Below are 21627 nucleotides of genomic sequence, written 5' to 3'. Positions count from 1 at the left end.
ATTTCAAGCACAGGTTGGAAAGGAAGGTTTTGAGCTCAGCTTCAGCAGTGAGGGTCGGGGTGTCTGAGAGGGCTGGATGGGTGAGGGGAAGTGGTGAGAGGTCGGGGAAAATGGAAGTGGGGGGGGGGGGCTGGGTGGGCGGTTGGTTATGAGTTGAGGGAGGGTCTTACTCACCAGACAGCTGCTGGACCCCTGGCTGGTCATGTGTGCTTAACAACTGGCTCTGAATCGTCTCCACCACTCGCTTGAAGCGCCGGCTGGGTCCTAATGCAAACACAGACGCGCGAAAACACACACAAACACATTAATGACGGAGATAAAGTGCCGCTATCAACACGGCATCGGGGGCTGCATGTGAAGACAGCGTGGAGGAAGGCAGTAAAGAACAGAGGGAATACACGGATGGATGAATCAAGGGCAGAGAAAGGGTATGCAAACATGAAAATGAAAGCGACGGGAATGCCCCTAAATGATTTAAGTCTTATGTCCTAGGAGGCCTACGCAACTTCAAGCAAACCGCACCTCCACTTTGAAGACGAATCATGACAATTTGCAGCTGTGGATTATGTGACAATCCTACATCAGCATTTTTTAAAAAAAAAAAAAAGACCTATTTTCTTCTTCCACACTACAATGACAGACAAACATTTTCAATTTTAAATGTTTTGGAGATGTTTTTTTTTTTTTCAAAAAGCCCTGAAAAACACTGGTTTAGTGTGCATGGAGGGCCAAGAGTGGTGAAAAAAAAAATGGTGTGTTTTCAAATTTACCCAGCTTAGCATGAATGAGGCCAAAGAGCAGGACTGAGAAGAGAGGAAACAGGAGCGGACGGGAGGGAGGACGGGGAGAAATGCGACAGAAGAGGAGGCATCGAGAGAAGGCAGGAGATGATAAATTGAAGCCAGAGAGGAATACTGCTGTGGGCTCCTGCTGAGTGCATGCCGTGTATATGGTCAGCGATATCAAAAAAGCCCAGCAGGCTCCAAACAGCCTGCTATTATACCCAATTCAGCTCCAATGTGTCCCCGCTTGTGCTTGTGACTCTGCATGTGTGTGTGTGTCTGCCCTCACCTGAGAGCAGGGTGAAGGTGACAGAGTAGATGCCGTTCTCCTTGGTGGCGGCTGTGCTCTCCGTGTAGGTGATATCCACCTGGAATTTGACCGGCTTCTGGAAGACGGTGGGGCCGGCCGTGGACTTGTACTCCGCCCGAAAACTCGTCTGCGAGATCACGCTGTGGCTCAGGCTGGGGATCTGCAGGTGGAGGAGAGCCACGGCGGGAGAGACGAAGGAGTCAGCAGAGGAGAATGGGGCGAAAGAGACAGAGATACGGATAAAAATAGATGGCAAAAAGAGGCGTGTAAGGGGATTATACGCAGGGCACGTTGATGTTTAATTTTTCTCCCGCACATTGCAAATGACAAGGTGAATAAACCATCATTAAAATACCCTCCATACTATGGAGCACAGATGAAACTCTAAGGGGATTAATGCCTCGGGGTGTAGCCATGCATGCCGGGGAGACTTAAGCTAATGTAATCTTGAGTCATCCGACGAACATTGCACTCTACCACCCAAAAATGAATTTGTTTGCCCACTGAACAGGTGAACTCTGAAATTGTCACGTTTCGCCAAAGTGCTGGAGAGGGTTTGACATTCCATTAATGTGAGTGTGCTAAGAGGTGTAATTCCACTGATTCAGGTGCCAATCTCCTGACTGGAATACCAGCTCGCATAACCTAAAGGAGAAAATAGCTACCTCCAGGAAGGGGGGGGAAACAGATTTGACATTGACCTGCGGTGGCAGAGTTTGCATTTACTTGGACTTTGTTAAATCTAACCGGGGTGAGGATAGGTTCTGTTCAATCATGTACACTGAATATCAACTACCACTGTTGAATGTCTGTTATTACAGATGCTGCAGTGCTCAGTGAAAAACCTTGATGCTGCCTGTGCCCTGGTGCACACTTGTACATCCACACTGTTACACACACACACACACACACACACACACACAATGATACAACCTATTCTCTCTCTCTCCTTCCTATTTCTTGCATACATCTCAGAATACACAGCTGCACGCGGAGGCGCCAGCACACATGTGCACGCACACATGCTCGATACAAGGTATTCGGGGCAAAGCATCTATATGCTAATGATCGGTGCTCTGTGTTGATTTTCTATTGACCTCAAGTGAGAGCTGCAGCCAGAGAGAAAATAGAAGAGCTGAACACAAGCAGTTTGCTGAATGGCTACATAAATCAGAAGCATGTTAGCAAACATTCAGAGAGAGGCTGCCCTGCGGCAAAGCCAATCACCACTTCTGTATTAGGCAAAATCCTGCATCAGGCAGCAGGTACAAGGGCAATACTGCTGCATGCACACATAATCAGATATAAAGAGAACAGTGGGCAAACGGGGGAAGGGGAGCAGGTAGGGACAAGCAGGTAAGGGAGGAAAAAAGACAGGCATGAAGTTTGCGAGCGGAGGCGTACGTACGGAGAGAAAGGCATGAACAATGTCTGCCTTGATGGAGCTGAGCGGCTTGTCTTTGATGACAATGAAGATCTGCTCCTCTTTTTCCAGGTTGATGAAATTACCAAACCAGGATTTTTTGGCAAGTCTGTAGGGAGAGACAAGCGAAAAAAAATGAGCGGTCATCTTTAAGTTTACATTGCTCACTGTTGCACAGGCATACCAGAGAACCTTCCTCTCCCTGCATGCATCCCTCAATCTATCCATTTCTCCCCACTTTGAGGTATGATTGTGAGGCTGATTGTGCATCAGCAGATGGACTTTGCTGCTATTCAGCATTCAGAAAGATGTGGAGTGGGTGAAATGCAGAGAGAGAAAGCTGGAGAAGCACAAGAAAAGGCAGAGAGAGTGAGAGAGAGAGAGAGAGAGAGAGAGAGAGAGATACAAATCTGCTCTTGGAAACAGGAGCAAATGGAGGATGCCCCGAGAGAAATGAGCCAAAACTGTGGAGGGGAGAAATGTTTTCTGACATTTCACCTTCTGTGCCACCGGGTGTGGTTAAGTGTGTATATGTGTGTGTGTGTGTGTGTGTGCATGAGAGAGAGAGACAGAGAGAGAGAAAAAACTGAATTTCTGAACAGAACTGTAGATCCAGAAGGGGAAGAGGAAAATGAATTCTCTGCTGGCCTCGGCCCAGGTGTACCTGCACCCACTAACAAGTCACATGGCCTCCTGTTCAGATTCATGGCATATTAATATTTCATTTGATATTCTACCAGGATAATTCTGCAAGACTCACCAACGACAGCAAAAAGAACTAAGAAATACAGACTCAGATCGTTCTGTCTCTCGCCCTGTAAACCAGCTGATGTCTGCTGAGACATTCAGGCCAGCTTTGTTTGGTTGCACGAGGCTGGTTAGGACTGGTATGTGACTGTGTACGCTGTGTGTCCCGGGCCCATCTGCAGCGAACAGAGGGCCTTTTGCATCCAAATCTGCAACCTTTCCCAGCCAGGATGTACTTCTCAGCCAGGTGGAAATGGCCAGAGCAGCCAGTCAGCCAAGCTCACAGGCATATCTAGGCCAGCCTTGAGCTACCAGACTCCTGGGAGCTTTGTAACATCATCCACGCTAGCTTTCCCTGCCTCATAACCAACCCAGTGCTTCTTCCTGAGGCCCTTCTCTCCAAGCCAGGCCAGACCTGGGGTTAGTTGAACTCAGCAGGCTGGAACTAACATAATCAAACATTCATGGGCGTACGGCTTTCCAAAACATCACGCGATCAAGAGTGGGCTTGCTTGACCGTCCGACTGCGATGCAGCAGAGGATATGTGGTTGGAATGAACATACAGCGGATCCATGTGATACGTAAGAAGAAACTTATAAAAGAGCGGCGTCCACTCACTCTGGGGAAGACTCTGGTGTGAGACTGGACATCTCTTCTTGTGTGGGAACTGTGGAGAAGCAAGGTCAAGGGTCAGACAAAGGTTAAATGCATAAAGAGTAGAAACAGTAGTGGGTGTGATATGATTTTGTATGTGTGGGGGGGGGGGGCTAGATTTTACATTACTGTGAGGATGACATGTTGTTTATCAAAATAAAGTTTACAGCGTAATGTTTCTTGCTGCTGTACCTTGGAGTTTCCTGCGGTGGAAGCGTGGCGAGCCCAGGAAGCTGTTCTTGATGGAGTTGAGGCGCGTCCTCCAGGGCATGCCTCCGATGGAGGGGCTGGGGGGGCGGCGTGGGGGTGGGGGTCCCGGACGGGCTCTCCTTGGGCGTGTGCACGGGGGTGCCCTTGGGGGTGGGGAGGGGGCTGCCTCGAGGGGAGGGGTGAGGGGTAACCTGTATGAGGGGGATAGATTTGGGCGGGTGGTCAGTGACCGAAGAAGGTGGCACGGGGTGAAAGTGGTGCAGCCGGATGGGCGACAGGGGCACTGCTGGGCTGAAGGGCACAGAGAGCTGGGGCTTGGCGCCGAAGTGGAGGCGCCGTACCTGGGGGCTGCTCGGGAGGGGGTTGCTGGTGATGGAGCACGGGGAGGTCGGGGAGGTGGGCGTGGGCGGCACAGAGATGGAGGATGGCTGCAAGGAGAGCTGACAGGGAGTCGAGGGCTCCGATTTCGCCACGGACAAGGGGTCTGGGGTGGAGTCAGGGAGGGGGTTGGACCGTGTGACCTGGAGGGGCTTGGGGGCAACTTTGGGCTTGGCCGGGAGCGTCTGGGTTTTGTTCAGTGATGCCGGTAGAGGCTCACTGTTGGGAGTGAGCGAATTCGGGGTGGAGATACGGGGGCCAGAGCGATTGGGAATGGGCTCAGGGGACGCACAGGGGCTGGTGACGGGGGACTGCGACAAGTCTGGAGACTGGGGCGGTATACAGAACTTTCTGACAGGCTGGAGTTAGGGTACACAGTGTGAGGACACACGGTACAACACAGCCAACAGCCGAAACGGGCAGGGAGGCAATGAAAACAAAGGCAAACACATGGGGACACACACATGCACAGAGAGCAAGGCAAAATATGTGCGGCGGAACACACAACCACAAAGCCAGCAGAGGAGGCAGCCAAGCAACACAGAGGCAGGTGAGACGTGTACACACACACACACACAAGAGAGAGAGAAGGAGGCATTGCAAAAAAAGAAAGACAAAACAAAAGAAGGAAGAAAGGCATGCAGTTAGACCGTTCCGTGAGTTAAGTCAAAAGACAGCAAGACAACAAAATAAAAGCTTGATGAGAACCACGATAAAAGAGCAGCAAGTATTCCACACATTTGGAAAAAAAACAAACAACAAAAACTCCAGTTAACAAAAGAGACATAAAAAAGATAGACTTCACTTGGATAAAACATAAAGGGCATGCTAGCCGAGCACAAAGCAGGCATAGATAGACAGGTGTGAAAAACAACAGGGGCAATGTTATGGTATCTCTGCTGTGAAATGTCCTGTCTGTATGGGGCCTGGGTGGCCTGCTGATGTTAGAAACCTGTGCTGTCTGGAATAAAAAAAAAAGATTGCAGGTCCAATGTCAAACTAATAAAATATTTCCCCAACAAGCTCCTCTGTGGGGGGTCATGATAGAAGATCACCCAAACTATTCAAGATCTTGTGCCCTTGGAAACGCTTCCCCCCGCCTCCATATGGAATCACTTGCCGAGAGCACAATCCAGGCTTTGGGTCGCTTTGAGAAATCAATTTCCCTTTCAGATCAGGCTGAGAGAACCTGTGTGGCGTGAGGAGCTCGTCTTAGGATCCCGACTAATCTCGAGCCTTCTCAAATTAGTCAGCTGGAAAAAGTTTACCGCAAGCTCCCCCTGCTCTAAGCAGGAAAAAAGTGGGATTTTCTGAAGCATTCCCTGAGCTGGATTTCCACGGAGCTCAGGCCACAGAAAACAGAGAGAGGGATAATAAGCGGAGAGGATAGAGAGAAGGGGCTTTGAGAGAGGAGAAAGTTTCATGTGGTGATGCTATGTCCTCTGCGTGTGCTCATCAGTATGGACTGCCTGGGGCTGCAGTAGCTCTCCCAACTATGCGGACACAATAACGCCACATGCAAAGCCTAATCTAACGCCGGATATGAATAGCAAGCCAGCTTATCGTAGTGGATCCTGAAAATACAGAGATAGATCTGAATGTCGGATTAAAACTTAAGGAGCTGATAAAGATCCTATATCTCCGACTAATAATACAGTGGAGAAGCAGAACAAAATTGCATTTTGCAGAGGGAGATGCAGCGATATTGCTTTCGCCGGGCGCTCATGGTGTATTTGTTGTGCTTTGTTAAAGGTCAGCAGCCCCCACAATCTAGCTGTAGCGATTGCATTTATTTTCACTTGATGACATAAACTGGTACAGCAATAAGATGAAGTCAGCAGCGGTTGGATGAGGGATGCCTGGAGGTAAAACACCAGGGTCCTGAGAAGTGGGTCAAGAGGACAGAAGTGTATGTGGCTGTGTGTGTGTGTGTGTGTGTGTGTGTGTGTGCATTTGGAGGGGTGCAGGTTGCCGTGACTTACCCGTGGGCTGCTGAGGGGGCTGGTAGAGAGGCCAGAGGAGGCTCCACTAATAGACCGCGACCTGTGGCACACGCACGCGCCCATGCACACACGCACACACGCACACAAACAGGGGCAGGGGTGGTTTGTGAGATCATGACGTATATACATGTTCACATGTTTGGGTTAAAATCAGGTAGTGGTGAGAGCTAGGAGGTTACACGTTGCAGAATGCGTGATTAGAAAAGCACTACAGCATATATAGCAACATCGCATAAAACACAAGGGTGGCTCTAAAGGATCCTGCAAACACAGCACCTTCAACACAGGGAAGGTCAGAAACCTACAGTGCAAAACAGCGTGACAGCAGACATTGACTCGAGCCAATTACAACTCAAACTTTGGGTTTCAATTATGTTAATTTGCCTGCAGAAATCCATAGGCTACTTTGCACTGATTAGCATTCAAATAAGCGCTTGCTCCGTCTATTTGCTCACTAATAAATGAAACATGTTGACTTTTTTTTAGGGCCCTTTTCACCGGATCAGTAGAAAATATCTTGAGGGCGGAAAATGAAGTGGGACATTTGGTTGAGTGCCATTTGTCATGTTTTTCTTTCCCCCGCAGACGGCGTCAATAACCCCTACGAGCGGAGCCGCGCTCAGAAATGAACAATCACAGGACAATCTGTCTCCATCAAGTGCACACGCGCAAATGTACACACACATGCGCACACACACACACACACAAAAACAAACAGTGCCTGTCAACACTCGGAAACACCAGCTGCTCACTTACTGTCACAACACTGTTCCTCTTTGTCATTCAATCTATTATTACCCCCCTCCCTCTCGGCCTCTCTTTGTCTCTTTGTTGCACCAAACATGTGTTTGTTAACATATGGCCAAGCCTACAGAACTGTTGTCTTTCTATTAAAAGATATGAGAGCTACCACACAGACAGAGGGGGCAAAGGGCAAAAAAGGTGTTGTTTAATGTCGCTCGGCTTGCCCGGTTGTAGGGGAAGACCTCAGCCCGAGTCCGTGTGACCTCTGCAGAAATGTGAGGGAGGGCTGAAGGAGCGTATCGAGGGATGCAGGAATGGAGACTGATGCTCATTCCTGACACGGCAGCAGTCCTCGAGGACCATATCAGCACACAGGGAGACATCCATACATGGACAAAAAAAATAAATAAATAAATAAAAAAAAATAGCTCCGACGACAACAGTTACAGCAGGATGTGATGGTTGTTTTGGCGTCACGGCCAGCTTCTAATAATGGAGCCTCTGCTTTGGGCCTCTGCCGTCTGCACCCGCCCCGATCCTTTCATTCACAATGAAATGACCTGAACCGCAAACTGATACTACAGCAGGATCCTAATTTGAGAGGCACACATTCAAACTTTCTCTCTCACACACACTCACGCACATACGCAGAACGCTGCAGACTAAAATAGAACAGAAGTGAAGCGGCCCTAACAGCTATCATGAGAGTGAAGAAAAAAATAGAAACACCCACACTTTCACTATTTTTGTATTTCTCCCTCTCTCTCTCCCTGCCTTGTATATGTGTCTATTTGCTGTGCGCACGCTCGTGTCCAAGAGTAGGAGTTGTTGAGACCTCGCTGGCTCGGATCCCTCATTTCAGAGAGCAGCTGACCAGACAGTTGCAGTCATTTACATTGCGATGGTCCACTGAGAGATGCCCGCAGTCGCTCACCGCGGTGGCTACGCACGCACAGCCAAAATGCGCTTTCTCTTTAAACATGGCCAAAACGCAGTGTCCTCGGGCCATTACAAGCATATTGTTCGAGGCACTCTGCATCTGTTCGTGTTGGACCAGGAGTTCTATAAAGCTAATGTTACAGATGGTTATGCCGTACAGTAATGGGCTGTCAGAGGCTCGGCGCCGCTCGGAAGGACGGTGAATTATTGTTGACGAGTGTTTTATTTATAGTGAGAGGCACACCGGCTAACCAATCATTTGTCATCTATCAAATGGAAATAAAGAGGCCATTCTAGGAGATTAAGCAGGAAAGGACACGCTGGAGCCAGATAGCCATTCTGTGTAGGTGTGTGTGTTTGTTTCCGTGGTAGTACCTGTGCATGTCTCTGTGTTCTCTTGTATACATCTCCCCGTGTGTGTGGCGGCAAGTGTGTATGAGCGCGTGTGTTTACGCATGCTGCTGGCTGTGTGTATTTGTGCGCGTGTGGTGGTAAGTGCATGCGTGTATGTGTACGTGTCAATGTTTATGTTGACATTTGTACTTTTGCATGTGCGGGAGAAAGAGACAGAGAGTGTGTGTGTGTGGCTCGCCATTCTAGTCTTTTCTATTAGACATTATTCCTTGAGCTAACTTTTCGCATAAGCCTATTTTGGAATGGGCACCATGTCCTCAGTGTGTGACCAATGTCTGTGTCTGAGGCCCATCCAAGACACCCATGGGGGTCTAATGCCAAGCCGCCAGGGATGGAACAAGTACAAGACATTTTGGATGAGGGCATGGACTGACATAAAACAAAACGAAAACTAAATGAAATGGATGGCGCCTGGAGTCACGGGAGGGGGTCGGAGGAGCAGAGAGAAGGTCATGGTTATGATGCCACGACCAAAGCCAAAACACAACGCATCTCTCTGATAGCATTATGTAAGAAATGTGGACCAAAGTTAAAATTTCCCTTCTTTCCTTCATTTCCCTCATTGAGTCCTGCCAATTGACTTACTTTACGCGGAATAGATTTTCATAAATCAACATGCTGTTTAAAATAATTTCCTTTGCTGAACTCCCGGAGGACTTGGTGCGTTAATACTCACAGCTCCGCGCCTCAGATTTCTCAACGCAGAGAGATCCCCACAGTTTCTGCTGTAGAGATCAACGTTAAAGGTGTTTTATTTGTGCTCATTTGAGCCTCTTAAATAAATTAGAGTCAATAATAAGCATCAAAGTCTGACTTATTAAGACCACTCTGACTCCGAACCCAGTGCGTTGGAAACAGCGTGAAGCAACTAGAGCAGAACTGTAAAAAGAAAATCAATTGATATTCTCCTCTTCGCACTGCAGCACTTTTCCATATTTCATTTACATATCATTAACCTCCCTTCATTTCTCCTGGCACGTTGTTAAGATTTAGAATTAAATCTGTGGTATTTTTTTTGCGCTTTGAGTTTAGCTTTAAATGTCTTTTCAGACACTTTTGGGTATATAAAGAATGAAATGGGCATTCATGTGAGATTGTCTCCCTGTGTGTATCTGCATAACACAGCTACTACAGCATTTATCCCAAATCTATTCAATTATACTTCACAGGAGCCGACAAATCACCAGCCAACTGTATGGAAATGAAGGCTGGGCAGTTGTTGGTGTTGTGGCCACCTACACCAGACATGTGAGGCAAAATGCTGGATAGGAACTGAGGTTCAGGCGTTGGGAGTTGTGTAATTTTAGATAAAGTCTTTCCCTCTCTCTTCCAGCACTCGTGTTAGTGGAGATGTATCCTGTCAAAATAGATGTTTCAAAGTCAGTCCTCTTTCTGACACCCTCTGATCTGAAGTTCTGTGAATCTTCTGTGCTGTCGACAAAAGTTTGCTGTCGGGGAGAGATAAGGTTAGCTTCAGAGAAATTCAGGCAAATCTTACACACTATTCTGCTACGTATGTACATCCCAGACACTCTATACACATGTACACACACGAGCGCGCACATGATCAAACAAAACTTACACAAGGACATGATAAAAGGCAGAAAAGTTCAAAAACACAGAAAAAGTCCAGATTCACAGAGACTTTGTTACTAGTATCTTTCTCCCTACTGACCAGCTACAGAGCTACGGATTGCAGCGGAGAAAAAGACGTGTGACGTGAGCGAGACTTGATTTGATTTGGAGATGGAGGACAGTGGTGCAGAACTCCCCCACCTCCAACCCAACCAGCAGATAGGAAGCCATACAGAGAAAACTCTAGCAGCATTTCCACATTAGCATAGCAATTCCAAACTAACGGAGGGGACACACTGAGGACTGAAGGTCAGTCACACACAAGGGACACCAGGGGAAAGAGAGAGAGAGAGAAAACAAGATAAATGGAAGAGAAAAAAAAGAAATGAAAAGAAAAGGTAGAGGAGGAGCCCCTGAGAGAGACTGGGGTGAAGAGGTAAAAACAAACAAACACCGGTATAAAGTACCATGGAGGAAAGATGCAGGGGAGTTTTTCAGTGACTGTGGCTGCTGATGCAGAGTTCAGAGGCAAACCTATTCCATATGCTGCTGCCACTGAATGAGATAGATCCTCTTATTGAAATTTATATGAGAGGACCTAAAGGTCCCCTTTTAAATCAAGTCTCAAAGCATTCATTTCAGTGCCCTTTATGTGGTTTGCTATTCAGCTGTGTGTGATATATGAACCAGTGTTGACTCTGTTTATGGATGCATTATCAGCATTCAATAAAGGCATTATAAATAGACCTTTTTTTTTTTGGATTTGGATCTGGACTGAAACAGATGAGTCAGAATAGAGGGCACGAGCAGGTAGCCTCGAAACTAACGCAACCTTTCAATAAAGAAGAAATAGGACTAAAACCGCCTGAAGGGATGAGGGAGCGGGGTAGAGGGGATGAAACACAAGAAGATGAATCTTAAAGTGAAATTCAGAGGCATAAGAAGACTGAGGGAATTAAGCAGAAGTGTTAAGAGGTGGGAGCTCTTGAAATGGATTTAAAGGCTTCTGAAGTGGCTTCCCCCAGTGAAATGTCGTCCAAGGAAGTGGAACATAAATTCTGGAAATTTGCGTTGTTGGCAGACTACGAGGGTGAACACTTATGAATAAATTTGACATTTGGATGAATATTCAACTTAATAACTATGTGTATTTTATCAGTATATGTACCCGCTGCCTCTGCATTTACGTCAGACACCTATGAAAGCATTTTCCAGCAGTCTGCCAATCTGCCTATCATTAGGCAGATCATGTTATCGCCCCCCCCAGATTCAATCTTCCCTGCTGTCACAAATGTCACAGGCTCTGGGCAAAAATGTGTGGTGTGATGATATATTGGTTTTTGAAATAAGATGAGGAAATAGATTTCAAATCAATCCACTGTGCCTTGTGGGGGTGTGGTTTTGGCTTGACTCAGAAATGTTAAAATAGAGAAAATGTTCTGCACCAGAGAAAGTGGGGCACAGTATGGGAGAAACTGATTATCAATGCATTCAGATTATGAAAAAAAAAAAAAAAAAAAAAAAAAAAGATAATTGAACCAACTCTGGAAAAGGGAAGTTGTAGATATTAAGACTCTGAAATGCAAATGTGCAATCTTCTTCAAGTTAATTAAGAGAGTTAAGAGTTAAGCTTAACTTTAGGAATTGCCATTCCAAATGTTCTAGCAAGACAGTGCGAGCATTAGTCACATGGGATGAAACTGTCGGAGTCACAACAGCTCTTAGCTTGATTTCTCAGATGGATTCTGGCTTATTCATATCCCCAACAATTACCTGTGGCAGGTTTGTAAAGCCTCCGCGTGCTGCATGTGTGTCACTGTCTAAACAAAGCGTTCTTTGCATGAAAAGCACCGCTGCATCTTTCTCCTGCCATGACACCGCGCCGCAAGGGGGTGAGAGAGAGGGAGTGAGGGGGAGGAGTGAGTGGGAGTGAATACCTTTCTTCTTTGTTGCATTTTGAATTGGCCTCAGGAATATCCAAGCTCTTACTGTACACTGATTTACTACAGTGAGACAGGAGACAAAGCGAGCAGAGAGTCAGTCTCTGTGTGTGTGCATGTCTGTCTTCTCTGTCGCCTGCTGAAACCAGAGCCAAATTCACTGTCGGTCCTTCTGAAGAACCACTCGGGCTGCAGGAGCCTCAGCACTGAATCAACTCATACACACACACACACACGCACACACACAACACACAAACACTTGCACAGGCTATGGCTACCTCTATTTGCTCATATTTAAAATGCTGATGTTGATCTCTCTCTTCTCTTATTTCACTGTTTGACCTCTGTATGCATGTGCGTACCTCTGTCCATGTTGCGTCATGTCGATGGCCCTCCTGGCTGGTACAGGCGAGCCACCGTCTGTGACACTGAGCACCTCCATGGACTTCCTCTCTGGTCTCCTCTTGCCATGACGGTTCAACATGGGCGAGTCCACCCGCTTCCTGGGAGGGTCTGGGAGGAATGTGAAAAAAAGATGCATTCATAATAAACACAATAAAGTTCGTTTTTTTTTTTTTTTTTTCAGTCCTGTTGGCGATTGTGTGGTTTTTTTTTTTAAAAGGCGATGTCTTTCAGCTGGTCAGTCTGTTCAACTTGCAGTTCGGTTTCACTTGTGAGGCTTGGATTTCACTTTTAGCAGGGTAGCAACAGTAGTTTAGTCAGCATTTCCCTACTGCAGCAGCCCACCATGGTAAGATCAATTTTTCAACTGGATCAAATTAATTGAAGCCTATTTCTGCTGTGATGCACCTTCATGATCAAAGTGACAAGCAAAATGCGGTCACAGACACACACACACCATGCCGCATATACTGTTATAATGATATTTCTACAGCCACTGAGTAGCTGAGAATACACCTCTCAGCTCATGACATCACTGTAAGAAAACAATATAGGGGAATCCCTGTTTAGGCATTAGCATAACAGCCACAACACTATGGTTTGTCTTTTCTTTTAGCATGATAGAGATACTACAGTAATATAGCAGATAAATAGTGTTTAAAATAATTTGAACATGCTGCCAGAAACACATATTTACTATAGTATGCTATGAAGTTTTTTTTTTTTTTTTTTCCCATCTGCTGAGCCTGCATTTAGTTTATGGATCATATTTACTACACATGTAACATGCTGACGAGCTACAGCAGTCTGAAATTGTCTGCAGGCAACAAGCCCAAGCAGAAAAGGCGAAGGAGGGTTTTAATAACAAGATCGCTAAGTGTTGCAGCTTTTAGCAGCACTCTCGTAAAGCTGAGTCAGCTTGTCTATGTCATATTATACGTTCACAGTAAAGTCAGGCGAGCGGGTATTTGCATAATTTAGGTGTTCTGGGAGAAATTGACTCTGGTGTGAACATCTCGCTGCTACAATCCGAGCATTTAGTCTCATTACCGACAACACAGGCCAAACACAGCAATGCCACTAACTCATTTGCTCAGACAGCCCATTCAACCATTTTGGTGTGTTACACAAACGACTAGCAGGGCCGCTGGACTCGAGTCTTGTTTGTGTGTGTAGCCTTGTGTTTCACTGCAGTGAGACTCAAGATTCAAGATTTTCTTGTTCTCATTGTCATCTCAAAGTGCATCTGCATACATGTGGAGAACGAAACACTGTTTCTCAATCAGTGTCGGCAGTGAGTAGTGAATATAATAGACAGTCATAAATAATTAAAAGACCTTGAACTCAAGTCTAATGCATTGACTACATCACATTTAGGGGAAGAGGGAATCTATTTATCACAAAAACAGTTACTCACATTGCAAGCGTGAACATATATACTCTCTCTCTCTCTCTCTCACCTCTCACTGAAGTCCTCTTGTTAGAAAATAACCCCCATAGAAGTCTAAGTAGAGCGTCTCTTACTATATTCAGATTTCTGTGGGTGGAAGCTTAGGCAGTGGCAGATTGCGGTGAATGAATGGGAAAATATCTCTTTTGGCAAGTTAGTATCTGTCTGAAGTGAAACAGCCGGCGTATACAGTTTTTCAGAAAAAAAACAACAACAAAAAAACAACAAATTCTGGCCTATTGACACTTTCTACTTCTACCACTATATTTTCATTGAGAAGCTTGTCTATTTTCGATAAATGGGGAGCTTTTTTTTTTCGATTGGAGAGCCAATCCACTGCCACTGAAGCTGATCCAATTTCTTCAAGGAGGGAAAACATCCCAGCACGCTGCAGACACCGGGAGAATTTATGAGTTACCTTTTTATAGCACTTATTCTTGTGTGAATTGGCTTGTGTTTTTGTGTACACAGCTGTGTTTTCAATGTACTGGATGAAAAGCCATTTAGAGGGAAAGAATCCAGTCACATATTGGTATTCCTTATGGACATACTGTGTACCATACTGTGTTTAATGCGATATGGATCTTTCCTCTTCTGTTCTTTTATTCTTTTCTGGTTATTCTATCATATTCTATTATGTTGCACTTTTTTTTTTTTATCTCTCTGCACTTGTGTTTAGTGTCTGTGCCTCACCGATCTCGTTGCGTGGCGGCAGGTTCTGGTCCTCCTGGCTGGGGTACCTCTCTTTACGGTCCAGTAACAGGAAATAGATCATCTTCTCTTGGTTTTCACTGCACAGGGGGGACGACAGAATTGACTAGTGAGACATCTGGAAGATAAATAACGGGATTTTAAAATGCACACACCCCTACAAAAACGTACGAGGACACCGCCGCGGAGCCTGCAGAACACAAAAATTCATGTAAATACACACGTGCCCTTACATATGTCTGCAAGCACTGAAAGCCAAAGACATAAAGATGACAAAAAGCCCTTGCTATGATTAATGTTGTTTAATCTTTCTGGGCTCATTGTAAAACAGCCACTAAATAGCTTCTCTCATTAAAGAAAAAGTTTCATTTCTACAGATCATTAAGCCGTCATAAGATACTCTGCATATAAACATTTTTGAGGGGGATTTGCCCCATCTCCATTATACCAATTCTGCTCCCAAGTTTATTAAAGTATGAAAACATTATGAGTTCCTCCTTTACTTTCTCAGTAAAACAGGAAGACTAATATCTTTAGCCCCTGGTTCAATCTCCTTGATGCAAAAGGCCCAGGGATTGGCCTTCCATAATAAAGACAGATTGGAAAGCAGCGGGGGAGGAAGAGACAAGGACTTCAGTTAAAATGAACCAGGGGAAGGGAGATGGAGACAGAGGAATTTTCTCTAGTCCTGCACCATTTCTGGATGCTCTCAAGAGAAAAGAGGGCAAAGGAGAGAAATGGAGAGAGAAGAGAGTGGAGTAACACTTATTCAGCAGTAAAAGGGTGAGGTCGGGCAAATGTGACATCGAAGGGAAGGTGAGAAGAGGATGAGTGCAAAAGAAGAAGAGTGAAAGGGGGAAAAAAAAAAAGCATCTGCATGCTCACATTAAGAGAAAAAACGGTTTGTGGAACAGACTGCTGGGCAATCACCGTTCACATGAGCAAACACACACACACAAGCCCATACACAGAACATACGCAATCATAAAGAGCTGAGCAAGAACAGTGTGTTAGTGCAAGCCAGGATTAGTTTGGGGGGATATATCCAGTGGCAAGCATTGTGAGCACTGTGTGATAACAGTTAAGTGATCTATGGCTTCTGACATCTGAAGTGACAGCTTCAAAGGATTTCATAAGAGCCGGAGAAAAACCAAGGCCGGTGGCGTACACAGACACTGCACAGCCCTCCTTCCACTGCTCGGCTATCTCGCCTTTAATTCTAGAAAACACACCGTCTTGCCCTCTTCTCCCTACCTCCAGCTCTTTTTTTTTTCTTTTACTCCCTATTTCAAGCACTACCTCCTTTCACCTTAGTCTCTGTCCCATATTTTTCTTTCTCATGCCTTCTTTTGATTCACCTTCCAGGCCCTCCATGCTTTCATATTCTGCTTCTTCCTCCCCGGCCCCCTGCTTCACCATCCATCCATCCGTCCATGCATAAAACTCATCTCTATTCCACTATTTCTGTCTTCCCCTCTCTCATCCCTCCCTCCCTCCCTCCCTCCCTCCCTCTGTCCACTCACTCATCAGAGAGCAGGTCTTTCAGGAGTTTGTTTTTATCTCTGAAGCAGCCCAGGGAGTGCATGCTGTCCAGTACGTCTGGGTCGATGTCGTCTGCAGAGGGAAGACTGCGTATGGTCACCTTCCTGGGCACAGGCTGCTCCGGCTCCGGCTCGTTCTTCCCCCCTCTGGACATGAAGAGAAATACGAGCGCACATGAGGACACGGTCGGCCACCTGAGTGCTTTCAAGTAAAAGGTTCAGCCAGGACAACTCACATACTGATATAAATGATTATTATGAAATAAAAGTTTGTTTTTTGACAAACATGTGATTTTATGACTTGTCTCTACATACAAGGTGTGTGCAGGTTATCAGAGTCAAATTTCATCCCTGTTTAAAATTATTTACGATGAATATGAAACCAATTTAAGACAGCTTTTTTGAACAAAATACTTTTTATCTTATTCAAAGAAGAAGTGCAGGTAGGTATTATATATTTGGTCCAGTTAAGGGGCAAGTTTGGGTTGGGAATATTGTCGATTATTAACTACATGATGCTATGAACTCTTATTCTAACAGGTTGTTTAAGTTTAGATAGCAAATAAAGAGCAAACAGCAAAGATACCGAAGAAATACATAGCAAATAAATAAATAGATACATAAAAAATGAGTCAATAGCAAAGCTGCGTACTGTAATAAATCTAACCATACTTTATGCTTTATAATTGCCCAACAGAAATTTAGATGGGAGAGTGCAATGATTTTCTCGGTTATCTCTCTACAGCATAAGCAGTAGAAAGTGAGCCGGGTTAATCCATAACAGACATTTTCCCGATCTCATTTTGACAAAAAGAAATAGACAGATAAATTAAACTGGATAAAGTGTTTATGTTAAATTTAAGACATCATTCAAATTCAAAAAATATTTAATAGCTTGTAAAAATTAATAACATAGAATTTAAGACTTTTTGAGGACTTGGCATAGACACCCTGCATATATGCATGAGTCAGGAAGTACATAACCCGCATGTGGTACGTAAAAGCAGATAAAAAATGATGGGACTGGAGAGGGGCTGTGTGAGCAAATGCAGCAAAACTCGCAAGAACAGCCGCAAAGTAACAGCAGCACAGATTAGCAATGGATTTGTAGAATTAGTGTCCTTATGGAAACTACAGTAGAGCGGTGTGAGTGTGAGACGGCTGAGTGTCTGCCTGCCTCTGGACCCCTGGGGTGAGAGGTTGACCTTACTATGACTCTGGTTCACATCATGCAATGTTAACATAGTTGTGTCGTCACTTTCCTCATCACTTTTACATGTGCACTTCATGAGGTGAACCAGGGTTGTCCTAAGGCATAACCCTCGGCCCGCAGACCAAGATGCACACAGACAAACTTATGATTCACGCTGCTTTCACACACCTTTCGCTTCTTCGCCATCCCCCTCCTTGTTTCGGGCCGTCACACTATTCCTCTAGTTATGTCTCTCATCTTTCTGTGTCCTTCTCTTTTTTAATTTCTGTCTCCGGGGAGCGAGCAGGCAGGCCTACATTCTTTGAGATTTAAAAATGAGTGTGACAGCTGCACCTCATACCTCAGCTGTACCACATAGCCGGGACCTTTCATTTATCGGACAAACAGCATTCATTCACTCTGCCAGTCGCTCAACCAGACGGCCAGCCAGTCATGCAGAGACAGGCATGCAACTTCCCCACTGATGTAACTCATACTACATTCACCCAAATTTCTCATCGCCTTTATTCGGTCGGCCTGTCTTTTTGCATGAACTCCCTTTATATGACAGAGTCTGTCACCCAGACCCTTACAGGCCTCATGTCCCCCTTCCATGACTCATCCCTACTCTTGAGTTATAATAACCTTTCAAAACCCCTCTCCTTATTTTACCTTCACTACACCAAAAAAGAAAGAAAAAAAAAGCTAGGCAATCCCTAGGCAAATATTGGTCATTGCACACAAAGATCAGTTTTATATACATATATATTTTTAGTAACACATTAATTTGTGCTTTTTTTCCCCCTGAAAAAGCGTTGTTCTCATATAACTTAAATGACCTTGCTACAATTTTTATGACACATACCATAAATTTAAGTCATAAGATTTATGCTTGCTTAAAAAAGGTGAGTAAACTCTGTCCCACAAATTAAACAGTGAACACGCTGAGGTTAGTTGGGGTCATCTTCAACTACATCCCTGCTTGATGGCGCGAGATGCTCCCTCTTGCTTGCCCCCTATTCAGCTGTCCATATGCTGCACATCCTCTTTCATGCACTACCAATTTGGCCCCACATCCCCCAGAGTGGAGTCATGCCCTGCTCAAATGTACTCTCGTGTGTAGAGCTGAAACTCAAAGTCATTTATCATGCAGTAGTTCCCCTCAGGTCCGCAACCACAACAGAACAGGGGAAGAGAGAGGAGGGCGCAGGAGGAGGCAAAGACAGGGGAGAATACTTACATGTACCATGTGTGCTTCTGGATCTGTTCTAACTGTAAGAGATACCAGAAAAGGAGAGAGCACATCAGCACAGAAGTATGTCATTTGCTTGGAATTTTTTATCATGTAATTGATATTTTTAAAATGAATAAATAAATAAAAAAATCAGACATGAAAATTCAGTGAGATCGAGCAAAAGGTGAATGCAGAAATCAATACTGAATCTCCTTCTCGTGGACAGAAACTTCCGATGCAATAAGGCTTCAATAAGCTCGGAGCTTACTGGCTCAATGGAAACACAATAAGACAATACGGGCAGATTGAAGGGTGGGAGTAAATAACAAGGCTTTCAAATATTAACACAGCCAAAGGACAAAAAAAAAAAAAAAAAGCTTATTGAGAGACAGAGTGAGGCAAAGAGAGGTAGAGAGAGAGAGAGAGAGAGCAAGAGAGAAAGAGAGGTGATACCATTGAGCTATAAACAGAGAATATTATCTCCTTCACACACACTGCTGACCCTGCCAAGCCCTCTGGTCCAAAGGGAATCTCCCATTGTCTTTCTCACCCCATCTCTCCCTCTCTACCTCTCTCTTACTCACGGACACATACACGCATTCTTTTTCTCAATAGCACTCTCTCACTTTTTCTTTCTCTCTCTCTCTCTCTCTCTTTTTTTTTTTTTCTCTGGCAAGCCTTGCCATTTGTTGCCATCTGCCCAGTGCCCTGTGGACACTTCGTCACCATCAATGTTGGCATGGTCTTTGGCCAAGAAAAGAACAACAGAGAGAGAGAGAGAGAGGGGGAGGGAGAGAGAGAGAGAGAGAGAGAGAGAGAGAGAGAGAGAGAGAGAGAGAGAGAGAGAGAGAGAGAGAGAGAGAGAGGGCAACAAAGGAAGATGTCTGTTACAATGACTCTATGGTCCTTGGACGAGCCACAATGGAGAAAAGGATCAATGTCGGTGTTGAGACTTTTTTTTAATTTGTCAATTTTATTGTTCTCGAACCACAGGAGATACAGTTGACACACAGCAGGTCTCATTATCCACCATCTACTATCTAAACACAAGCATTTTGCTGTGTGTGTCCATGTATGACTCTGTGACTTCCTGTGTGTGTGTGTGTGTGTGTTCGCATGCCTGTGGGTGAGCATGCGATTACACGCCTGTGTATTGCACATGTGTATGTATCAATCTCTCCAAAGGATTTTCAACATCCATCTCTATCCCAAGGGCTCTGCCTCCGCGTTTCAACATTGATGAATGCCTTCATGTGATATTGGTGCGATCACACACCCTGATAGACTGCTGTTAGCGACTATAGGCGACTCCTGTCTGCTTCCATAGGGGTCATTGTATCGACAGAGGCACCCTGCCTGTCAAATAGAAGCCAGTGACCTACTCTGTCCCGGTCTTATTGAAGGCCTGGAGGCACCACACCAATATCACACACACACACACAGGCCTGAAAGTGACGAGGTTTGAAATGCAAGATCACATCAATCAGTCAGTAAATCTGACAGTATCAATACCAGCTGCTCTCACTCAAAAGAGAGGACTGCTGCTATAATATTGGCGTGGCTAGGTGTAGATACAAGCGTGTGTTCATTGCAGTGTTTTTCTGGGTGCATATGTGCACACAAATGCACGCACACACAAGTTTGCGTTTATGTGAATGCATGTGGATCTCTGTGCGCGTATGGGTGCCTCTGAATCAATTGCACAGCTGACCATCAGAGCATTGAGAGGCCTCGGGGAGGTAGAGCAGGGCCAGACCTTCTGAGAAGACTGCTCCTCTGAGACTGCCACAAGTGGTCCCTCTTTCCCATAACGTAAGAACGGCAAAGAAGTGCAGTCTATATGAAAACGGCTGCAGAGCTCTTGAACACAGCATAGCCCGAGTCCAGAGCATTACCTGCAGAGGCTATTAACCTTTCTGCATGAACACCCTGCAGAAGACAAGGTTAAATGCTTTTGCTGAACTTCTCACTGTCTGTAATAAACCTCAGTTACCAAGGTAAAGACGGTGTTAGAGTAAAGAAAGTCTTCTCTTCTACAGAGGCTGTGGTTTCCATTTCCAACGTTTTGTTTAAAAAGAACATTTAACAAGAGGTACGCTGATACCACTTACAGAGTTGACACCAGTCGTACGTGCATACGCCAGTTGAGAGTCAAGATCAGAGCCTGCAAACCAAAAGGGGCTGAGGAACAAGAGCATGTGAGAACGAACCATGCCGACTCTGAAACTGATAACAGTAAAAAATTCATGTTAAAATGTGCTTTTTAAACAAAACTTTGAGAGGGGGACCATTGCCAGTGTGGGGAAGTCTTAAATGACTTGAAAACTGTCTCTACTTCAGGGACTCAAAAGTGTTATCGAGCCAGTCACCAAAGTACAAGCTGTGTGAAGTTCGAAATGGTATTTAACACTGTCCCTTACAGGGCATTAATGCTGAAAGGCTAATAGCCCCTGCAGCAAATGCCCCGGACAAAAGCTAGACACAGTATGTGTGCAGAGGAATGACTTTTATCTGAATACAAAGCTTGGAAAATGGAAGCCTTTGCCAGATCACATCGGGTGGAAGTGAGAGAAAGAGGCCGGTTCGGTGCATTCTTTAAAACTCCGATTACAATTTCTGAATGAGGTCAGTTTTATACTTGACAGACAGACTGTGAGAGACAGACAGGCACACATACACACACACACACACACACACACTTCCTTTATTTTCATTCCAGCAACTCCTTGTAATTTATCTGTGCTGTCCCCATGAGGGAATTATCTCTCTATGATGAACTGCTCTTTAATATAATAAGCCAGCCAATCCTCTTCATTAGCAAGGGATCATGAAGTGGCAGATCTTCCCGGGTCTCACTCTGTTTATGTGAATAGTGAAGACGAGACGATTGCGTTGAGGTGGCTGGCCCAGGAGCCTCCCGGGCCCTGACGACAGACAGGAAATGAAGAAAGAGGGTTTTATTGGGCTAAGCCCCTTA

The 21627-nt window shown here is 45.3% G+C and overlaps 1 protein-coding gene across 1 annotated transcript in view; it reads right to left on the bottom strand.

Annotated features, from left to right (window-relative positions):
* Positions 1–21627, bottom strand: part of brsk2a (BR serine/threonine kinase 2a) — a 192266-nt gene that overhangs the window by 5117 nt on the left and 165522 nt on the right. Inside the window, 11 exon segments of the mRNA XM_030054053.1 lie at positions 175–264; positions 1072–1252; positions 2501–2624; positions 3882–3930; positions 4110–4212; positions 4214–4318; positions 6488–6548; positions 12483–12633; positions 14666–14763; positions 16207–16371; positions 18657–18688. Coding sequence (XP_029909913.1) covers positions 175–264; positions 1072–1252; positions 2501–2624; positions 3882–3930; positions 4110–4212; positions 4214–4318; positions 6488–6548; positions 12483–12633; positions 14666–14763; positions 16207–16371; positions 18657–18688 — 1159 coding nt within the window.

This window comes from Myripristis murdjan, chromosome 6, assembly GCF_902150065.1.
Source record: "Myripristis murdjan chromosome 6, fMyrMur1.1, whole genome shotgun sequence".
Taxonomy (NCBI): Eukaryota; Metazoa; Chordata; class Actinopteri; order Holocentriformes; family Holocentridae; genus Myripristis; species Myripristis murdjan.
The sequence above is the reverse complement of the archived record's forward strand: the minus strand, read 5'-3'. Positions and strand labels throughout refer to the sequence as shown.